This window comes from Pogona vitticeps, chromosome 1, assembly GCF_051106095.1.
Source record: "Pogona vitticeps strain Pit_001003342236 chromosome 1, PviZW2.1, whole genome shotgun sequence".
Lineage (NCBI taxonomy): Eukaryota > Metazoa > Chordata > Lepidosauria > Squamata > Agamidae > Pogona > Pogona vitticeps.
Window position 1 is genome coordinate 273,648,411 of NC_135783.1, and position 21,548 is coordinate 273,669,958.

Below are 21,548 nucleotides of genomic sequence, written 5' to 3' on the forward strand. Positions count from 1 at the left end.
AAACAGAGGGCTTACAGCAAATGATAAAATGTATAACAAAGTGTGTATATGGCCAGAAACAAAATAAAACTAAAAATAAAGAAGATAAAAATGATGCAGCACCTTAAAGACTAACTGCTACATTTTAATGTGAACTGCCATGGACAAGTCCACTTCCTCAAAGTAAGTGTGATTTAATATGCTCAAAATCACCAAACTCAATCTCTGTATTTTCCCCACTACTACGCAACTGAACACTTACACAGATCCAACAGAGAAGAATATTAACATATTTGTTATTTTAATTCATTCTGCAAAGTTTGAAATCTTTTGAAGCATATAGTACCCACAACCACACTTTCACTTTAGATGAATTAAATTCCCATCTACAATACAGTGGTGCCTCGCTAGACGATGATAATCCATTCCACTAAAATCGCTGTTCAGTGAAATCATTGTCTAGCGAAAAGTATTTCCCTACTGGAATGCATTGAAACCTGTTTAATGCGTTCCAACGGGGAAGAATTGTCGTTGTCTAGCAAAGATCGGCCATAGGAAAGCCGCTTTGCGAACCGCTGATCAGCTGTTTAAATAGCTGTCTTGCAAAGCTTAGGTCCCAAAAGCACCCGTTTTTTGAGCGCGGAGGGAGCTGTCAAAATCGTTGTCTAGCAAAAATTGGTTTGCGAAGCAGGGACCAAACATTGTCCAGCGAAATTCCCCCATAGGAATTACTGTTTTGCGAATTGCTATAGCGATTGCAAAACGTCAATGTCTAGCGAAAAAACTGTCATGCGGGGTAACTGTCTAGCAAGGCAGCACTGTAATGGAATCATCACATTGGAATCTGTGTGCATATGTTCCATTCTGGGAAGCACTGTGAATAACATAGCTCTTGGTGTTTCTACTGCATTTCTGGTGCCTTCTAATCTTCAGCTTTGTTTCACAGATTAACTGAGGACAACAGAAAAGTAACACTCAAACCTACTTTGCGGCAAGAAGCACTTGTACAAAGTGCTTCAGATAACCTGACTAGAAGTCCACTGCTTGCACTTTGAGGTAGACAATTTTCCTATCAATAAGAATCAAGGATAAACATACGACCAGTATCTACTTCACATAGATATGGTACTCTTTCATCTGCACAAATGAGTAAGCATCTGTCTTGAATTTCTGAATGATTTAATTTTAGCCCAAAAGGTAATATTCTTGTCTCAAAGGACATTTTGACATTAGGTTCTATGTGACAGTTATTGTTCCTCCCATGCCATACTGCTTATTCTGAGCTACAGTATAAAAATTCAGGAGATATATGGAGCCTGGAAATTCAGAACCTATCATAAAAGAAGAAACACTATATATTTGAAAGCCCTTTGCTCTACAGAACCACACACACACACCAGTAGGGACATAGTATTTAGAAGCCATAGTAAGGTGATCACAGGCCAGCAATTACATGAGTGAGTGTGCATCTAAGAGCAAAACCAGCACCTTAATAATGAGGGACAATTTGTTTCTACGACTTATGTGGTTTTCATTACACATGTGTAAATCAGCAACAGGATTTTGACCATTTAGTCTGGAATGTGAGCACTGGGTAGATTTCATTTTTGTCAAAAAAAAAAAAACCCACACACCTTGGCTAATTGTGATATGTTTTTCCCCAAATACTCATGGCTGATGGTAAGTAACTGATGAAGCATACACTCTAGAAATCAATATTCTAATCGTCTCCTAAGTTAGCATTAATAGTAGACTGCCAGCCTTAGAGAACACAGGATACACAATAAACAAACAGGAGCCACAAACTGGGAAAGAAGGAAAGTCTGTAGCTATTTTATTTGGTTTGCTCTTAAAATGTGTGTGAGAGGGGCTGTTTGGCTATGTCCTTCTGGGTGCTTTCCTCTTCCTTTTTGTAGCTGCAAGATTACATGGTCTCAAGTGGAAGCGGTTTCTACACCTGCGTAAGGTGAACCACAGAGCTAGATAGAGGCATGAACAGCAACCAACAGCTCTAAAAGTAGCCTGTTGGTCCCAAGGACCTTATGAGCCAGCAAATGTTGGGGTGGGTGGGTAAAACAGATTTTTTAAAAATATGGATGTTTAGTGAGAGACTCCAAAAGATAGCACAGACTTGAGTGGGGACTCAGCTTTACTGGTACTAGTAAAAATGAGAGCCCAATTAATGTATATCACCCACTGAGAAAGCACTGAGGTAATATGAAGTTATGAGACAGAAGAGTTCAGTAACAGAGCAAACAAACCAGAACAGTCCATCTTGCCTCTTACTGATAGTAAACAGTCCAGTCTCTCACTGAACAAAGCTATGTAGATACAAAAACAGCATGGGTGTAGGACTGTTGAGTATACTGAGTGATTTCCATATTTGTCCGTGTATAAGACAATACTTTGGTCTAAAATCTTTAGAGTAAAAGTTGAGCATCAACTTATACACCAGGGGTGAGCAATTAATCTCTATAGGGGGCCACATGAAAAGTCTGAATTGTGTTCGGGGGCCAAACCAACTTTACTTAAAAATAAAATGAAACAGTAAAACTTGTTAATCTTCACAAATACTAAAGAGGTTTTTTGCGGTATGTTAAAGATAAGCAAATTATCAACTTTAGACAAAAAGCTATAAATGGTTTTGATGTTCAACTTGTTCAGTGAAAGAAATCCAGTCTGTCTTGGGCTTGAACACTGGACTGGAGTGACGACCAGTGGGCCGGACAGGAGCGGCTCGTAGGCCATACTTTGCTCAGGTCTGTTATACACAGAAGTAAGGAGGGGAGTAAGGGACCAAAGCACAATGATCCCTGCTTTCCCCTCTACTTGCTAAGTGGGCTTAGCAACAAAAGGGGAAAGCATGGATCAAAGCAATCCTGCAGTGCTTTGATCCCTTCTCTCCCCCTCCACTTGCTAAGCCCTGCTCGGGTTTCTTAATTTTGGGTTAGAAAAGTGGGAGGGGCGTCCAATACATGGGGGTGCCTTATAAACGGAAAAATATGGTATCTGCCTGCAGGACAAGTTTGTGGATGTTCAGCAAGTAAAGATAGCTCCTGGTTCTCAGGAAAAAGGTTCCCTTGAGGACAAGACAGCTAAGAAAGAAAAAGACTTATGAATAAGACTGACATACCACTACCAGGATGAAAATTCAGGTGCTGCCAAGGAGAATCAGAGTCTTGGGGAAGAAAGCCATCACAATGAGGGAGAAATAAATGATTATTTCAAAGAGATCATATTAAGGACATGCCTTGGGGAATGTGGGGGCCTGTGGTAATCAGAAATTTAGCCATGCAAAGCATAAACCTTATCCAGCGATTTGCTTGCTCACATGCAGGACTAAATGGGAAGGGGAACATGGAAATGTGCTTGCATGGCCAGCATTTCAAACTCTTCCATATCCAGTGTGAAGATCCAGACAGGGCTCTGTAGGTATGTTCAATGCAGCATAGTTTCAGGACTCCCATAATGAGAAGCTCTTCTGTAAAGAGTTCCTGATAACAGCTTTATAACCATATACCACTTAATACCTTTAGACCAGTTTCAAGACTATAACCAACTATTCTTTAGGAAGAAATATATGCAGTAAATAGCAGCTAACAGCACCAGGCATTCTGAAATAAAGCATATTTCCTTAATGCTGTTCAGGCTGGTCTCCAATCAGAATATGAGATGGAGACTGGCTTGATGTTCCTGTAGGATCTGCATTTTGCAGCTTTTGATATAGTGATCCTATGAAAAATTCTGAGCACTGATATCTCCCATCAGATACTGGGTACAACTGAAAGTTAAATTTAGGGGTTGCCTCCCTGGCAATTAGTCTCATATAAAAATAATAACTATATAAATAAATACTGTAGTAACTCATATAAAAACAGTAACTATATAAATGCATCCTGTATAATCAAAACAGGATTTTCGTTTCAATCACATATCAGCCCAGTCCGCCCAGTCCAGAAATCACAAACTCACTGCAAAAAAATAAAAAATAAACAAACTTCACTTCCCTAAAAATATATTCTCTTAGGAGCCTAGAGAATGACTTTTTAAAAAATAAAAAGTGTGCTGCTTATATACCGCCCCACAGTGCTTCAAGCACTCTCTGGGCGGTTTACAAGTTAATTATGCAGGCTACACATTGCCTCCCCAGCAAGCTGGGTACTCATTTTACTGACCTCAGAAGGATAGAAGGCTGAGTCAACCTTCAGCCGGCTACCTGGGATTGAACCCCAAGTCATGAGCACAGTTTTGGCTGCAGTACAGCAATTTAACCACTGCGCCACGAGAAAAAAAGTGTTCAGTTTTGAAAAGAAACTTCAACTTACCTGTCCATTCTGTGGTGATAAAAAATTAACAACTTCCTTGACCATAACTGGTATATGTAGTAGTAGGCAGTCTTCATTGCGTACGCTGTAGTCTACATTTTCACTGTCATTCAAGTGTAATGATTTTTTTTCATCTCTACATTTACTTACTAATGAAGAGTGTATTTTTCTGGCCCACATTCCTAAACTTTTTGAGGCAGATTTACTCAAATTGTGAAAAAGAAATGACTTGTGCATCTTGCATAAGTATGGAACCTGTTGCATCTTCTAGATGAGCTTGATTGAAGGACAGGGTACAATTCTTAATAGCAATAAATTAACCAGCCTGAGAAGAAAAATTAGAAGTCAAAATCAGCATTTTCAAAATGATTGGAAGGAAATGAAAACTATAATGAAACAATAAATATTGTTTATTAGTTGGCATAAAAAGACCGGAGTATCAGCACATGCTGCAAAAGCCTTTCAACATAACTATCATCTTAGTATTGCAGAGCTAAAAGGGACCCTATAGGTCAACTTTAGCAACTGTCAGGGAGGCACAGTAGGGAACTGAACTCCCAATCTTTGGTTCTTTAGCCAGATACCAAAACTACAGAACTTGTTTTCTCTAAGATGCAGTTGTATTCTACTAATTTTAACATTTCTACACAGTCAAATACCTTAACTTTCCAACCACTGATTTTTTTTAAATTTAATCTGACCCAAACTATAAACAGGCCTGTTTAAAAATAAATCACATTGATATATGTGGATCATGAAAACTATAGGCAGATTGGGAGCATCCAAATCATTGGTAGTAAGAAAAAACAACAACCGTATCTACATCACTATCATCACACAGTAGCCAAAACACAAGGAAACAGTTTCAAATCCCTATTCAGTCAGAAATTAGTCTTGCAGAAATTAGTTAATACTACCTCCGAGTTCTTATGTGGATGGACAGAGAAATACAGTAATTTAAACTACAAAGATCTGTAAGAACATACCTGAAATGGAAAGCAGACATTACTGCAGAGGATTTCGTCTTGGAGACAGAGAGAGAGAGAGAGAGAGACTACCACTGCAATCCTATAATAATTTATATTCATGAACTAATTAGTTATTTTTTCCCCGATGCACATCTTACCTTATGGGACTAATTTTCTAAATACAAGAGACGATGTACCAAATATTAATCCTTGTGTGTGTGGGGGGGCGTTATCTTAAAAATCTATGAACTTTTTACGCATGACTATCAAAGGCCCTCAAATCATTTCTGTGCCAGGACAAAGAGAATGTGACTGTTGATTCTCCTGTATTCTCTTAGCAGCTATTCGACCCCACAGCCTTCAAACAAATGGTTTCTTCTTGTCCCACATGCTCTTTGATATCTATGTTAAACTTTTGGGAAGGGTCATCTAGAGGTTTAAGCTTCTGTGCCTTTATTACTGCACTGCTTCATCTTCCTTTTTCTAATAGAAGTTGTGGGGAAGTTGCAGGTCACAGTTCAATAGTGCACTATTGAACTGTGACCTGTAACTTCCCCACAACTTCTATTAGGAAAAGGAAGAGCAAGACAAAAATAAGTTAAAATAAAAATAGAAGTATGCAATGTCTCTTGGAATTATTGAAGCAATGGAAATGGTAGTTACAATAGAAATTTTACACACAGCCAGAGCAAAGTTTTATTATTTAAATGTCTAGCCTTTTCCACCCCAGTGACTCACAAGTACAACAGTAATTTAGAACAAGGCAGCAAAAAGGACAAGGAACTTATACTGTTAAACTAGGCACAGAAGTAGAAAAATAAAGAGTAAGATCTGCCATAAAGTAACTTTATTAGCCCCTTACCCCAGGACAAACTAAGGGGCTGTTTAAAGGAATGGTGTTATGGTTCAATAATAGATTAGGTAATCTTGAGGAGAATACTGTAGATTACTTGTTCACATTACTACTTCTGGTATCTATAATTTCCCTTCATCTCCCCCATACACTTTGCCAGAGGAGCACCAGGAATCACAGCACCACTTTAGCCTCTCATGTGTGCAGCTTATAAGGATTTTCCCATGTGTTCTGCAGTAGTCCACCTGCTTTCCAGAAGTACTTTTTTTAAAAGACAAAGCCAACTCCCATGAGGATACAGGCCAACAGGAGGAGTGCTCAAAAGACGTTGGAAAGAGTAAGGGGAGGAAGGTCAGCTGTTGATCAGGACCCAGATACTAAAGAGGGGCCTGAAGGAAAAGATAAAAAGTAGACAGGCAAGACATCGAAAGACATGAACAGGAAGAACCTGCCATTGGCTGACTGAAAGCACCCATGCCAGTAATAATTCCTGACACCAGGCCATGTCATCCATAGCGTCTTGGATCCGGATGATGAAGGTAGAGGGTGTTTTACTCATTACTGCAATTACTATGGCTTCCAGCCAATAAAACAACTACGGCCTATATTCTTTAGATTTAAAGGCACCTGCCTTTGTCTCTCTCCCCCCCCACCCATAGATGAGAACGGCGTCCATTACATTACGCGTCACACAATTAACAAAAGATTAACCCAAACGACAGTGGCTGAACAGAAGGATGCTTTGTTTTCGACTTAAAAGGCCATTTTGGCTCAGTATTTATTTATTTTTTAATAAAGCACCTCGCTTTATTTTCAGGGTGGCTTTTAATCTCGAAGTCGCTCCTTACACTCTTCCGAAATGCAGCCCCTTGAGCTGAGAGGGAGAGGCGACCGGGCCAACTGTAGCCACTGGCGAAACGAGGGAAGACCTTACCAACCAATAGGGCTCCTCGTGAGTGGGAGGGAGGGAGGAAGCGAGGCGGCTTTTTATTGTGAGTGTAGCCCGTCCTGCGTCCTGCCGAGAACAAATAGAGCCCTTCCTTTCCCCCAACGGTTCATTTGTCCACCCCCGGGCCCGAGGCTTGGCCACACTCGTCCTGAGACGACGGCACGGTCCTCCTACTACTCACCGCGCTCGAGGAGGCCACGGCCCCGCCGCCTTCCCGTGACAGCCAGGAGGGCCGCCAATAGGCTTCCTCCCCGCAACAAGGCGTCGCGCTTTCTATTCCGTTTCGGCTTTTTTGGTCCGCCTCCGCAGAAGGCAACAGGGACCTCTCGGAAAAAAAGGTTGGCGGCGAAGGAGAGCCCGACGCTCCGCTTCCCCACCTCTTAACTGCGCAATTTATGCAACACTACAGGCAGGTTGGCGATCTCAGTGAGGCCCTGCTGCCTCAAACGGAAGGCATCCACACTTACTGCGGGATTAGCGTCAAATCAATTCAGCGGGATTGACACCGAATGAAACAGGCGTAGTCTGCCAAGATTGTCTCTTCCCTGCCTACTAGCTTCCCTGTCTCGTCGCTTCCCTCTCTCCCCCTGTGTTCTTTATCTCTACGTTTTCCCGGGAAGCCCCTTCTTTTTCCCTTGCTTCTGCCTCCAGTGCTATAGCTGGCTCGTAAACTGTGAAACGAGCAAGCAAGAGTAGAGCATCTGTTCAATGCGCCATCAGTAACGACGCACAAAGTTACTTCCCGGATTGTTGTAATTTTCGAAGGAGTAGCCGTGTTAGTCAGTGCAAGGATGTAAGAAGAAAAGAAAAGAAAAACCACCCTTCGGAGGAAGTTGACTTGATCCACGAAAGCTCATACTGTATTGTACTTAGCCTTTAAAGTGCCACAATGTTTTTGTTTCTCGGGATCTTTTGTGTGTGGAACAAAAACATTATGGCACATTAAACGGTAACTATTATGTTTCAATACGAGATAGATGTTCTCCCGGATTGTGATGCGTTGCAGAAGAAAAATGAATACCCTGTATTATTAATAAATACTTTGTTTTATAATCAGGAGTTCCACCACACAACCTTCGGAACCTGAACAATCGGGGCAGAGATTCTCTACTATTTTCTCAACGTCAGAAAGATCTTTTATGCGTAAAATATTACTGACTGTGCCAGTATTCTCTAGGGACCTTCTCCTTTCCGCGTGAGAAAACACTCATTCCTCCGAGCTATTTCCTGTGCACAACCATTGTGCCAAAACTGCACTTCCCGATCTTTTCTGCGGCAGAAAAGTAGCTGAGCGATGGAGGCAGATGATTTTTCGGGAGGAAGACAGCCATAGGGTTGACCATCATAATTTTTCGATTCCCATCGCACCGACCTCTTTTTTTTTTTAAATGCAGCCCTCAGAAAAATGTTAACAAGTGTCCACCATGGAACGCCTCATGATAGACCACATTGCATTATTCCATCCTCAGATGGAGCAATTTTAAGAACTTTTTCTTAAGACGGCTGCACTCTGCACCGAGATTCAAATGCCACAGCTGCATGCTACTTATAGCTTTATTAAGGAGGTTACCTTCCGCATACGGAATTGTATCGCAACCACCTTCGCTCGTGGTTGGAATTGTTTAAAATTAAAGGCACACGTGTAAAAATAAGACACAGTCACGTGTAAGTTGACGTCAGAAGCAGGTTGACTCGGCAATCAGGTACCGCTACGTTCTGTATGCTCACTTGGGAGTCGCTTCGATAGGACTCGGGGAGCTATTTTCGAGTCACTGAGGTTAGAACAATGTTGAGAGAGGTATACGACTGAAAGGCATTTTAAACAGTATCAACCTTTCTGTAACATCAAAGTCCATAACAGTAAATGATCGCTGTCTACAACAGGAAAGGTTGCGTGGTGCCTACAAAACTTAAGCTGTGGCATTGAATTCTACCTTCACTGCATTCTCGCATTCCGATCACCTTTTTGGTCTTTATCCACGCTTACAACGTATTCTCCATTCTCGGGGCCGAACAAAAACCAAAAGCCACTCGCACCCCCACCCTCCTCCTACTCTGATCAGCTGGTAAGAGTTCTTTTCATTGATTCATTCACCGGCAGCATCCAACACCCTATTTGTCAAACATAGAGACGAGATGCCTAGCCTTCCCTACCGTTAAAAGTCCGCTAAAAACCATTATTAGGGGGGGAGGGACGGGTCCCCACGTAGGCCAAACTACATCGTCCAGCCCATCAGCAGCGTGGGGACGCTTATGACGTGCTCCCGCTGCGAGCCAATCAGAAGGAGGGAAACCACAAGCCGCTTGTGTTTGAATTGCTGCCTCCCTGAACCGAGGAAGCTCAGCGGCCGCGACGTTCATAGAAAGCGGCGCGGGCCGGCGGTCAACCGAGAGGATCCTCATGCTCCGGTGAGTCTTTACGTCCACACGGCTGCTTGAAAATCACGTCGCCTTTAGCTGCCTTGGGTCGCCGAGGGGCCTGATGCCACTTTATCGTATAGGCAAGTGAGCTCGCGCGGGTTCGTCCCCCAAGCGCCTGAATTCCTTTGGAGAAAGATGGGTGGCCTATCAGTACTCTAATTGTTGTCGCCGCCGCCTCCCAAATACGCAACCGCAACAAGGCGATCGTGAGGACTGTTTTCCGTTGCTTGTTTCAGGCGCGACTTGCTCGGATTGCCTCGCCGACACGTTCTTCCAGGAACTCCCGTGTTTCCTCCCTGTTACCTACTCATCCTTAAGACTGCAGCGCCGGGTGTCATGCTCGCTGGACGCAGGGAGGATGATGTCCAAGCAGGCTTACGTAGGGTCAGGGTGGCTTGCTTCCTTATTTACTGGACACCACGTCTCCGATCCAATACATTTTTTGCGTGGGAATAAGTCCCATTGTGTTCAGTGGGGCTCAGCCTCTTTAAAAGTCTGTTGAGCGGGGCAGCTGAATACAGGACTTAAGGATCTCAGAGTATGATTAAGGAGGGAAAGAAACGGTATCTACAAATTTTGAAGTCTGCAGGATTTTAAGGAACAGTGCCTAGGTTATGGAATACTGTATATTTCTGCATACTATTACACACTTCATCCCTTTGAGGTTGTTAACACACTCTTGCAGTGTCTGCTGCAGTATAATAGTAGAGACGTCTGAAAAGTGTTAATGTCCAGTTGGCCACATTAATGAAGAGAAACATTGCCACTGCCTTGTTCTATATGGGAGGATGATGGTAGCAAAAGAGCAAGAGACTGATCTGCAGAAAGTTCAAGTCTAGACCTTATTCCTCTGGCTCTTCTTGGCAAGATGCAGGAGTGTACTGGAGCTAAGACTTTCTGGAGGTTGAAGCCCTAGACTTTCTGCTTAGTGGACATATGACATCACTGCCCTTTCTGGCTTTCCTATTTACTTTGAGCTTGAGTACAATTCACAAGAGGAGGAGAGACTGAATTTCCCTAGAAACAGTGTATTCTTGCAAACTATTCCTGTTGTGATGCAAAGTATTTGAGGGTGATTTGGTCTCAAATACTGTAGATAATGAAGAGACATCATCTTTACAAAAGACATGCTTCTTATTTGTTAATAAGGGAAATTCTAATACAGTGGGGTCTTGACTTAAGAACGGCTTGAGTTAAGAACATTTTGACTTAAGAACCACTCTCATAGGAAAATATTGACTTGACTTACATACTTAGATTTGAGTTAAGAACTGAAAAAAAACACGTGGGAGGCAGGGAAAGTGCAAAATTTGAACTTTCAGTTAACTGTTGGCCAGTGAAAAGGGTGCCTGTCTGCTTCCTCACTCCTCCCAGCATTTAGAGAGTGGATTGGGAGACAGTCTTGAGACTGCCTGGTCCTGGACTGCCTGGACTGTATTTTCCCTGCCTTCCCTGAACCTTTCTTGACCTAAGAAAAAAAGAAACAAAATATCCCCCTCTAGTGGTCGAAGGCGGAATAGCAGCTTCCCATTAGTTTCTATGGACGGAAAAGAGCAGATACGGATCAAATGGTTCTCAATGCATTCCTATGGGAAATGCAGATTTGACCTGAGAACTTTTTGACTTGAGAACCGCCTTCCAATACGGATTAAGTTCTCAAGTCAAGACCCCACTGTAGCATGCATTTTTGCAGTCTTCTGAAGGAGGAAGTGGCTGTGGAGACTCATGAGCAGCACAGCACCTGCACTTCCAAAGTTACTGCTATATCACGAGAGTAGATAGGTATATCAAGTCAGGGATTCTGACAACTCAACATCCTCCCAAGAGCCCTACATGACCTTATAAACCGTGGGGGTGGGGATAATCAGAAGTCTGTGTTTTTCACAGCTAGTATTTATACAAAAAAGAGGGTTTATTTATTTATTTATTTATTTATTTATTTATTGGACTTATATACCGCCCCATAGTGCTACAAGCACTCTCCGGGCGGTTTACAATTTTAATTATACAGGCTACACAGAATGAAACTAGACAGTCATTGACATTTCAGAATTAAACCAAGCAGTTATTGTTGCAATACTTCCAGGCAGCATCAGCTTGTTTAATCCTACAAGCTTTATTTATCTACATTTCTTCTCTGTTCTATAAGAAAAAAAAAACCACTTCAAAGATGTAAGAATATAAAAGTTTTACAGCTATGGAAAAATTGTAGATACAAATATGTAAAAATATATGTAAACTGAACTTTAATTGCAACCAAATACTTAAGACAGAATTCAATCCAAAATATGTTTAAGGGTAAAATAGAACAATGAGAATATTTTAAATTACATTCTAAAATTAAAAGAATTTATAGCCTAAAAAGGCATAATCAAAAAGCTGGGAATATGTATCTTAAAATACTGAAGTTCTTAAAAGTAAGAATATACAGAGGCAGATCAAGAAATAGGGATGCACTTGGTACTGGATGAGATTATACTCCTGTTTAAAAAGAACAGGTGTGCAGTTTGGGGGAGCTCCTGGATTCATTGCTGAGCCTGGATGTCCAGGTCTTGGTGGTGGCCAGGAGTACATTTGCACAATTTAGTGTTCCAGCTATGTTCAATTCTTGAGAGATCTGAGCTGGTCACTGTGATACACGTCCTAGTTACTTCCTGGCAGGATTACTGTAACACACTCTCTGCAGGGCTGCTGATGGAAAGTGTCAGGAAACTTCAACGGGTCCAAAATGCAGCAGCCAGATTGCTGACTGGGTCTGGTTACAGGGATCACATAATCTCCCCTGCTGCAGCAGCTCCACTGGGTGCTGATCAGTTACCAGGCACAATTCAAACTGCTGGTTTTAACCTACAAAGCCCTTAATGCCCTGGGTCCAAGCTATCTCAAATACTGTCTCCCATTAGGAGCCACCTCAGGTGTTAAGATCATCTGGAGAGGTCTTTCTCTCAGTCTCACCTCCTTCGGAGATGCGGGCACGGGAGAGAGCCTTCTGTAGTGCTGTTCCCAGGCTTTGCAACTCCCTCCCACAGGAGGCCAGACTGGCCCCATTTTTGCTGTCCTTCTGAAAGCAGGCAAATACTTTTCTCCTTAGGCAAGCCTTCCTTCAGTAACTAGCTACTTGTGTGTGATTTTTAGCTAGCTAGCTATGCATTACTGCTTTGATTGCATTTTTAGTACTAGTGTTTTCTATCTTTGTGATTTCCATTTCTCAGGGTGGCATTTTTTAAAAATTTTGTTTACTTATTGATCTTTGCCCTAATATTTCTTGTTAATAATATAAGCTGCCTTTTTATTCTGTCTTTTCATGATACCACCATTGTTTCAATGGTAAATATTGTCTTTCACTGTTGTAAGCCACATAGGGTCCATTTCAAGGAGAAATGTGGGCTAAAATATTTTGGATGGATGAATAGATAGCATTTCCTAGCCTTCAAGCATATCAATAACAAACAAAATAATTCTAAATGCTCACCCAGCCTTGTGCCAGTTTGCAACTATGTATGGAAGGAAATCCATGATGTTTCTGTTGCAACTGTTTCTGCTATATGATTGTTGTTGCTATCCAAGTTTGTTTGGTGTAGTGTCGACTTGCCTTCTAATAATGTGTTGTATTCTTTTTGTATGCATCTTCCTATATTTATAGTTCTTTCAGTTTATTTATTTATTAAAAATATTTTTTACCTACAGAAGTAAAATTTGTGAACATTTCCATTTTTCCAGGAAAAAGACACTTAGAAATATTTTCATTTAATATTTTCTTGTTATAAGAACTCTAGTGTACTTTAGAAATGAAACATTTCTGAAAATCTCAATTTTTCCTGAAAAAAAATCTGTTTTTCTTCTTAAAAAGGAACCAGAGTGGCTTACATCATCAAAAGACAATATTTAAAGCTAAAAGCAGTAAGTATACAAAACTTGAAAGGATCAAATACCACAATAGTAAACAAAAACAACACCAAAACACATTCACAGCAGCAAGGCACATCAATCCATTTAACAACCCCACTCAGGCAGTTAGTCACTGAGGGAATGCTTGCCTGAAGAGAAAGTTCATTACCTGCTTGTAGAAGGACAGCAATGATGGGTCCTGCCTGGCCTCTTATAGGAGGGAGTTCCAAACTCAATATGTCCAATTGTCAAGATGTTAAGGTACAGTGACCTTACTTGGCTGGAGAGTTGGCTAATTGTTTTGCGATGGCTATAGTACAAGATAGATCCAGAAGAGAAAATAATGGGTCCTGCCTGGCCTCTCATAGGAGGGAGTTCCAAACTCAATTTCATTTCCCTCTCAACTGTAAACAATGTTTTTTCCAGGGGGCAGAAGAGTCAACAAAAACATTTTAATAGGAAATTCTGTTGTTCTGACTACAAGGAGTTGTACAGTGGTGCCTCGCATTACGACGTTAATTCGTTCCAGCGAAATCGCTGTAGAACGAAAACGTCGTAATGCGAAAATGAAAAACCCATTGAAACGCATTAAAACCCATTTAATGTGTTCCAATGGGCTAAAAGATCCTCCATAGGGCGGCCATTTTCGGTGGCTGTCTTGCGAGGAATCCGTCCCAGAAAACAGCGGGGAGCCATTTTATTTACCTGGCGGCCATTTTGAAACCGCCGATCAGCTGTAGGAAAATCGTCATTTTGCAAAGAATCGGTTCCTGAAGTAGGGAACCGATCATCACAAAGCGAAAAAAGCCTATTCAGACCATCATTTTGCGATCGCAAAAGCGATTGCAAAAACATCATCATAATGTGGTTTCGTCGTAATGTGGGGCATTTGTAAAGCAGGGCACGACTGTAATTTAAAATCTGGCAAGCTGCCACTATGGCAATAATTATGGCAATAACATAATTGTTTTGACTAAAATTCTGCAAAGCCTAACAAAGTAGTGCTCTGTTGCATCACAGTCCTAGAACACCAGACTATTGTAGCTCCGTAGAATAAGGGAGTTGGAAGGGGGTTATAAGGCCATAAAGTCCAACCTCCTGTTCCATGCAGGAATCCTAATCAAAATAGATCTGACAGATGGTTGTCCAATTTTCTCTTGAATGACTCCAGCATTGCTAAATCAATGTAGGAGTGCTCACTCGAGGTAATTCACTGCCTTGTCGTACTGCTCTAACTGTTAAGAAAATTTTCCTGATCTTCAGCCTAAATCTGGCATCCTGTTGCTTGAGCCGATTATTATTGGACTGGAAATACATAAAGTGCAATCTATAAGATCTGCAAATGCCACCTCCACATTTATGCACCATACGTCCAATTGTCAAGATGTTAAGGTACAGTGACCTTACTTGGCTGGAGAGTTGGCTAATTGTTTTGCATTGACTATAGTACAAGATAGATCCAGAAGAGAAAATAACCCAACACAACTAATTGTCACTTTCAGTCTACAACTGAGACCACTCACACTCACCCACTCAATAATTTTGTTTCTTTTTAATACGGTAAGCTGTCCTGGATCCTTTCTAGGAAAAAGGCGGCATATAAACATTTTAAATCAATTAACTGTTTAGTTCATTGGTTAGTTAGTTAATTAATGGAGTATTTAACATAAATCCTAACTCACTGCTTTAAAAGTCTTATAAATTACTTTATACCTTTGGCAAGGCAAATGACCAGCATTTGACATAAATTTGTTTGTTTTCATTATGGCACAATCCTACACATTTACTTAGAAGTAGGTTGACTTTCTTATGACGGAGCTTTCATCCAGCTAAATGAATGTAGGATTATAGTCTTTGATGTTGGTGATTTAGCTACTTTAATTCCTTCGCAACAGAAAAACCTGGAGTTACCATATATGAGAAATACACTACAGACTACATAGCACAGCTTCGTAATGTCTGCTGCTGTTGAAGACAATGTGTGCAGTCACGTGAAAGTTGTGATCCGTGTTCGTCCAGAAAATGAAAAAGAGAGAAATGGCAATTTCAGGAAAGTGATCCAGGTTGTTGACAAGCATATGTTGGTGTTTGATCCCAAAGTGGAAGAAGTCAGTTTCTTTCATGGAAAAAAACTCCCATACCGTGATATTACCAAAAAGCAGAACAAGGACCTCAAGTTTATATTTGATGCTGTCTTTGATGAAAGTTCTTCACAGCTGGAGGTTTTTGAAAATACCACCAAAACTGTACTGGATGGCTTTCTGAATGGATATAACTGCACAGGTAAATTTCCTCATTGTTTGTCCTTTCATTGATGAACTGGTGGTAGTAACCACAAGATGTTTAAAGAAAAATCCTGTATAGAAAAGAGATTCTTTTGTATCCTGGGTTGACATTTGCAGTAAACTACTTGATAAGTTGAAGCTTTCAGATTTGGTTGGTGCTATATTCCACTTTGTTACTGCACATGTTGAGATTTGGAGGCTTTGGTATGGTTTTATATGTTTTGTTTCATTCCCCACCATCATCATGTGCCACCAAGTCAATTCTAGCTAATGACTATCTTTTTCAGGGTTGCCCAAAGCCTCACAGGAGGCAGTGGGGTATTGAACTCCCAACCCCTGGCTCCACACTAGCTTCCTGATCTTACAAAGGAATACTGTGATTTCCTATATCTCATTTTCAGAGAGCTGAAGAAAAGAACAATAAGAACATTCTCTTTTGCTCACTATTCCTTCATCCATTTCTGACTCTTGATGTTACTTCCAGCTTCTATGAATAGTTTCTCTGAGCACCGTTTTTGGCAGAATTGCAGTTTTTATATTTTAGTCACAAATAATTTTGTGGTTCAGGGGAGAACAATTGCACACTTCAGCCTATTACACTTCCAACATGCCTAACATCATTAGACATTGTTTTAAGATTACTTGTTTTAAAATTATGTTAAGTAAATATGAGAACATAAAAATAGAGATAACTGCAGGGTTCCAGGCTGCCACATGTCAGTGGTACTGAGGAAGGTTTTTGACACAAAAAAACTTCTAGACACTGTGTCTAGAATGGTAGCTATAGCTTTCTTGAATAAACCTGGTTTGGTAAGAATCACCCATATCTTAATGACATTCTTTGACTACTGTCAACTGTTGTACATTGAGTTATTCTTGAAGTGCATTCCAAAAGTTTAGTTGGTGCATACCAGGGCAAGCTCTAAGCTGTTAGTAGATACACAGTAATCAAGATCATAAGACTAATGCTGGACAACCAGCACTGGTTGTTAGTAGCTTTCTGTACCAACTGATGCTGATTTTGAACTTTTAATTGGAAAATGGCTTAGCAGAGTAGACCATTCGTCTACATGAGTGTATAAATCTAATTTTAAAAATTAGCTCAGGGACCATCTCTACTGTAGTGAACCTACCAAACTTTGGGCTTTAAGAAAAGTTCCTTGTGAGAATACTGTCTCTACAGAGACTAACTTAATGGGCACCCAGGATAGGACCTTCTCTTGTGTTGCTTTCAGATTGTAGAATGCACTTTCCCTGGAGTTGGGATCACTTCCATTCCATTTAATTTTGCTTATTGATCATTGTGATGATGTTTCTGTTTAATTTGTTTTTAGTTATGCTTTTAGCCAGCATTATTTTTAGTAGAAAGGAAAATATGTAACCAAATACACAGAATGTATGTTAGTGGTAGGGTTGCCTTGTGTTTCCCCTGTCCTTATTTTGCTAGTGGGTAAAAAAAAAATCTCAACATTCATGAATGGCAAGCCTTTTTTGTTACAAATGTTAGTCTAAGGATGCACTCCTTAAAATTATCCCTTTTGCCTCCCCCTCCCCCTGCCTTGCCACCACCATGCAAGTGCTTGCATATGGAGCAACTGGAGCAGGAAAGACTCACACAATGCTGGGCTCCCCCGAGGATCCAGGGGTTATGTACCTCACCATGATGGAGCTTTACAATTGCATTGATCGGATGAAGGATGAAAAACATTGTGCTATTGCTGTTTCGTACCTTGAGGTAAGTGGATAGATGACTTTCTCACAATAGAGGAATTTCATGCCATAAATGTTTATATTCAGATACAAACTAGGGTGATGAATGATCAGTCAGTCCAACAGTGTCAAAGGCTGGACTCATACAGGCCAGTCTCCCTCCTGTTGAGCCTCACTGGAGATTCCTTCCAAAGTTTCATTATTAAGAGGTGTGAATAAGTGCTTCCTTATGTGAACCAGGTTAATCTTGTGTACCCAAAAGCAGTTGTATGTCTGACTGTGTATCCTGTGTGGGAAAACAAGTGGATACAGTTACTCCAGCCCTCTTCAAACTCAGCAACAATATTTAGTTTGGAGGGCCCAAGAACTTTTGGGGCAGGTTGTGTTTTCTGAATGATTTTAATGTAACTCAAAACTGAATTATTGTTTCATCTAGAAAATGATTGTTCAGTCCCACTGTAGTACCTGAACAAACAACTGGGCATATTTCTAGCTTTCATTGTTTATGTTGCGCGTAGCAGGCTGTAACAGAAAGATCAAGAGAAAAACATAAAATTTATTTCCTGTTTTTTGGTTTAAATACCCAGCATTTAGTATGCAACAGACAATCCTCTGTGTGCATGAGGAGGGAGCAGTTTACATTTCAAATGAATATATTAAATTAGATAAATATGTTAGCTACAAATCAATATGAAATGTTAAGAAGAAAGGCCTGTGGGGCAGAATCCTGCTCACAAGTGTGTAATGTAACCATATGCACAAAGAGCAGGAGGCAAAGTTGTGGGACAGTGGATTGTTGCTCAGTTGCATTGCACAGCCTGAACAGACCAGCTGCTAACATCCATTGCGCAACAGCAGGCAGAAAACTTTTAGTTGGATATGGGATTATGCAGATCTTCCAGTGTCAGAAGCTCTTGCACAATGTCCATTACAGCCACATTTTGCACCAACAGGATACCAGTCATAGTATTCTAATACAACAGATTGTAACTAGAGATGGGGATGAATCAGAAAAAGGGTGATTCATTTTGATTCATGATTTGTCAAGGTTGATGAATAATGAATTTACTATGAATCTATTCATCAAAGCCCCCCCCCAGCACCTAGAGATACCAAAATAACAGATAAGCTTCCCCTGACTTTCCTCTACAATCCCTCTGCATTTGGTGAAGATTGGGTTTCAGACATCCAAATTATACACCCACAAAAAGACTTTGTAGAGATGTGACAATCCCTCAGTCTCCATTTTCATACGTAGAATCATAGAAAAGTGAAGTTGGAAGGGGCCTACAAGGCCATCAAGTCCAACCCCCTGCTCAATTCAGAATTACAATCAAAGCATATCTGGCAGGTGAATTTCCAAGTTTTTCTTGAATGCCTCCATTCACACACCAGCTCCCGAGGTAACTGGTTCCACTGTCGTACTGCTCTAACAGTTAGGAAGTCTTTGCTGATGTTCAACCAAAATCTGGCTTCCTTTTACTTGAGCCTGTTGTTGCATATCCTGCACTCTGGGATGATCGAGAACAGATCCTGCCCCTCCTCTGTATGACAGCCTTTCAGATATTTGAAAGGTGCTATCATATCACCACTCAGCCTTCTTTTCTCAAGCTTAAACATGCCCAATTTTTCCAGCCTTTCCTGATAAAGCTTGGTTTACACCTCTCTGATCATCCTTGTCGCCCTCCTCTGAACTTGTTCCAGTTTGTTAGCATCCTTCTTGAAGTGTGGTGTCCAGAACTGGACACAATACTCAAGGTGAGGCCTAACCAGTGCTGAATAGAGGGGGACTAGCACCTTGCAGGATTTGGAAACTATACTTCTGTTAATGCAGCCTAAAATAGCATTTGTCTTTTGTGCAGCCACGTCACACTGTTGGCTCTTATTTAGCTTGTGATCTACAACAATTTCAAGATCCTTTTCACTCATAGTTTTGCTGAGCCAGGTATCCCCCATCTTGTAACTGTGTGTTTCTCCAAACCTCATTTGTATTATCTTCTCCTCCTTCCTTTCTTTTGGTTTGCTAGATTTTAGGGAGTTTTCTTATGGACATCTATGTGCACTTGCTTATACAGGTTGGCTAGTTTATCCTTTTGACTTATTGACTATATCATGTTTATACTTTTTTTTTCCCATGGCCTAAAATATGTTCCTTGTTTTGTGTACCCTTTTTATTTTCTTGGAAATGCCTTATAACCATTGAAAAATGTCAATACTACTTGTATGGTATGTTTCATTACATACAGGGCAAAATTCTGTTCTGTAAAATTACATCAGCATAACTGATCGAGTGACAGAAATATTTAAACTAATTGAAAGCTTTCCCCTCTTTTCAGGTTTGGAAGCTCCCTGAGGCTTGCTTTTGTCCTGGGAAGCTTTTGGGAGCCTCAGGATGTGTGGGTGGGGTCTTTCATAGTCAAAACTGCAGCCTAATTGCTAGGACTCCCAGCAGCAATACAGCAGTGGATTTTGACTATTAAAGTCTCTCTTTAGCAGCACACTCCCATGGCACTCCCGGAAGAAGGGAATGGTAAACCACTTTTGAGTATTGTCTATCTGGAAAACCCTGAAAAGGGGGTTGTCATGTCAGAACTGACTTGACGGGACATGATTGTAATTCCATATCAAGACTCCTAACGTCTCCTCCAGGTCAAAAGAAAGCACTAGGGAGCCACAAAATCCAGGGTCGGGAGAGAGGGACAGACAACTTATCTTTAGTTTAAATTAATATTTTCAGTTCTTGATCTGGGGCGTCCTGGCATAAAGCTATGCCAACAGGATTTTGCCAAATAGCCATAAAAAAAGGCAAAAGCACTACTTTCACAAAGATTGTCTCTTTTCTCACCTCTTCCGTATTTCATTTAAAATTTCACCATTTAAAATTTCAAAACCTCTTCCTTTAGTGTATTATTTTGAGAATACCGAAAGAATATTAGAAAAATAAACTGTGTTGTAATATTACATACATTTTGTTCATCTAAATTGAGATAGGATTACCAAATCCAGATACTTAATGGATAAGTAATGTTTGTACATATTAGATACTTGCCCATTTATAATTATTTTTGCCTTCCACTAACCGTTTCCAAGGTCTACAATGAGCAGATACGTGACCTACTAGTAAACTCTGGACCACTGGCTGTTCGAGAAGATCCTCAGAAAGGAGTATTAGTTCATGGGTTAAGCTTGTACCAGGTATGCATGTTGCTATATCCAGTATCTTCTCTGTAATTTGTTAAAAGAATGGTTGTTGTGGGTTTTTCGGGCTCTTTGGCCGTGTTCTGAAGATTGTTCTTCCTAACGTTTCGCCAGTCTCTGTGGCCAACATCTTCAGAGGACAGCACACTGTCCATCCAAGCCCCTTAAAAGCTTAAAGCATCACCAACTAAGAGAAGAATTTGGATAGTGGAATATGTACCTCCCATGATGCTTATCTTCTGAAACCAGATGAGGTCAGGTGTATTCTGGGTAGTCTGGTGGTAACATCCCTTGCCTTCTGTGCAGCAAATGAGCATGCACAGTCTTTATATCGCACATTTGGTGTCATTTTCTTTTCTATTTTTTTTTTAAATTTGAAGGCTAATATTTTAATGCTTGATATAAGATTTCTAAGACAATACAGAACCTCTTACTTTGTAAATAGTCCTAAATCCCTCTTACTGAAAGTAAACATTGTGGTACCATTGTACGGAGAACATTGGACACCTGAGGTAAAGAATGAGAGAAAGCCAATCTAAAGACTTGATTACAGATGTGCTTGTATAAAGGGAATATTACAGTCTTTCCAGTTTGTGTTAAAACCTTTTGAACCCAAATGAGAAGAGTCATGTTTGCAACCGCTTTCCCAAATAATACTTCAGGGACTGTCCTTTGTGACAGATTATCTGAAACTCTGAGGACTTTCTAAAGAAGCTGGACATGGCAACTACTGTTGAAAGGAGACTATCAAGAAATGTAGAGTTTATGGTTCAAAGAAGCCAGTATAGGACTGTCTCCTGTGCCAGAAATCTTGTCACGAATGGATTAAGTATCCACTTTCTGAACTTCCCCATGAATCTTTGTCAGCATTTCATTATCAGTTCCTGCTTACTCCCACCAAACTCCGTATTGCCTGCAAATTAGTCATTCTGCACTGAAATTATTGCTAATTACTTAAAGAATCTATCATGG

At 40.7% G+C, this 21,548-nt stretch overlaps 2 protein-coding genes across 8 annotated transcripts in view; one reads left to right on the forward strand and one right to left on the reverse strand.

Moving 5' to 3' along the window:
* METTL15 (methyltransferase 15, mitochondrial 12S rRNA N4-cytidine) overlaps positions 1 to 9,223 on the reverse strand; it is a 137,893-nt gene extending 128,670 nt beyond the window's left edge. For 2 of the 7 annotated variants that reach the window (XM_078382949.1, XM_078382953.1), the window contains exon 1: positions 4,305 to 4,438. Coding sequence is in view for 5 of the 7 variants with exons in the window: in XM_020790410.3 (XP_020646069.3) it covers positions 4,305 to 4,568 (264 nt within the window). In the remaining 2 variants the exon portion in view is untranslated. Of the gene's footprint in view, positions 1 to 4,304; positions 4,630 to 5,290; positions 5,329 to 7,059; positions 8,509 to 8,714 lie in introns of those variants that run through there. The other 5 variants (XM_020790410.3, XM_078382962.1, XM_020790409.3 and 2 more) reach the window with 5 other exon arrangements.
* A 119-nt stretch (positions 9,224 to 9,342) lies between these two features.
* Positions 9,343 to 21,548, forward strand: part of KIF18A (kinesin family member 18A) — a 70,936-nt gene continuing 58,730 nt past the window's right edge. The window contains exons 1-4 of the mRNA XM_020790405.3: positions 9,343 to 9,483; positions 15,279 to 15,666; positions 17,246 to 17,403; positions 20,469 to 20,573. Of these exons, the coding sequence (XP_020646064.3) occupies positions 15,339 to 15,666; positions 17,246 to 17,403; positions 20,469 to 20,573 (591 nt within the window). The 5' untranslated portion in view covers positions 9,343 to 9,483; positions 15,279 to 15,338. The remainder of the gene's footprint in view (positions 9,484 to 15,278; positions 15,667 to 17,245; positions 17,404 to 20,468; positions 20,574 to 21,548) is intronic.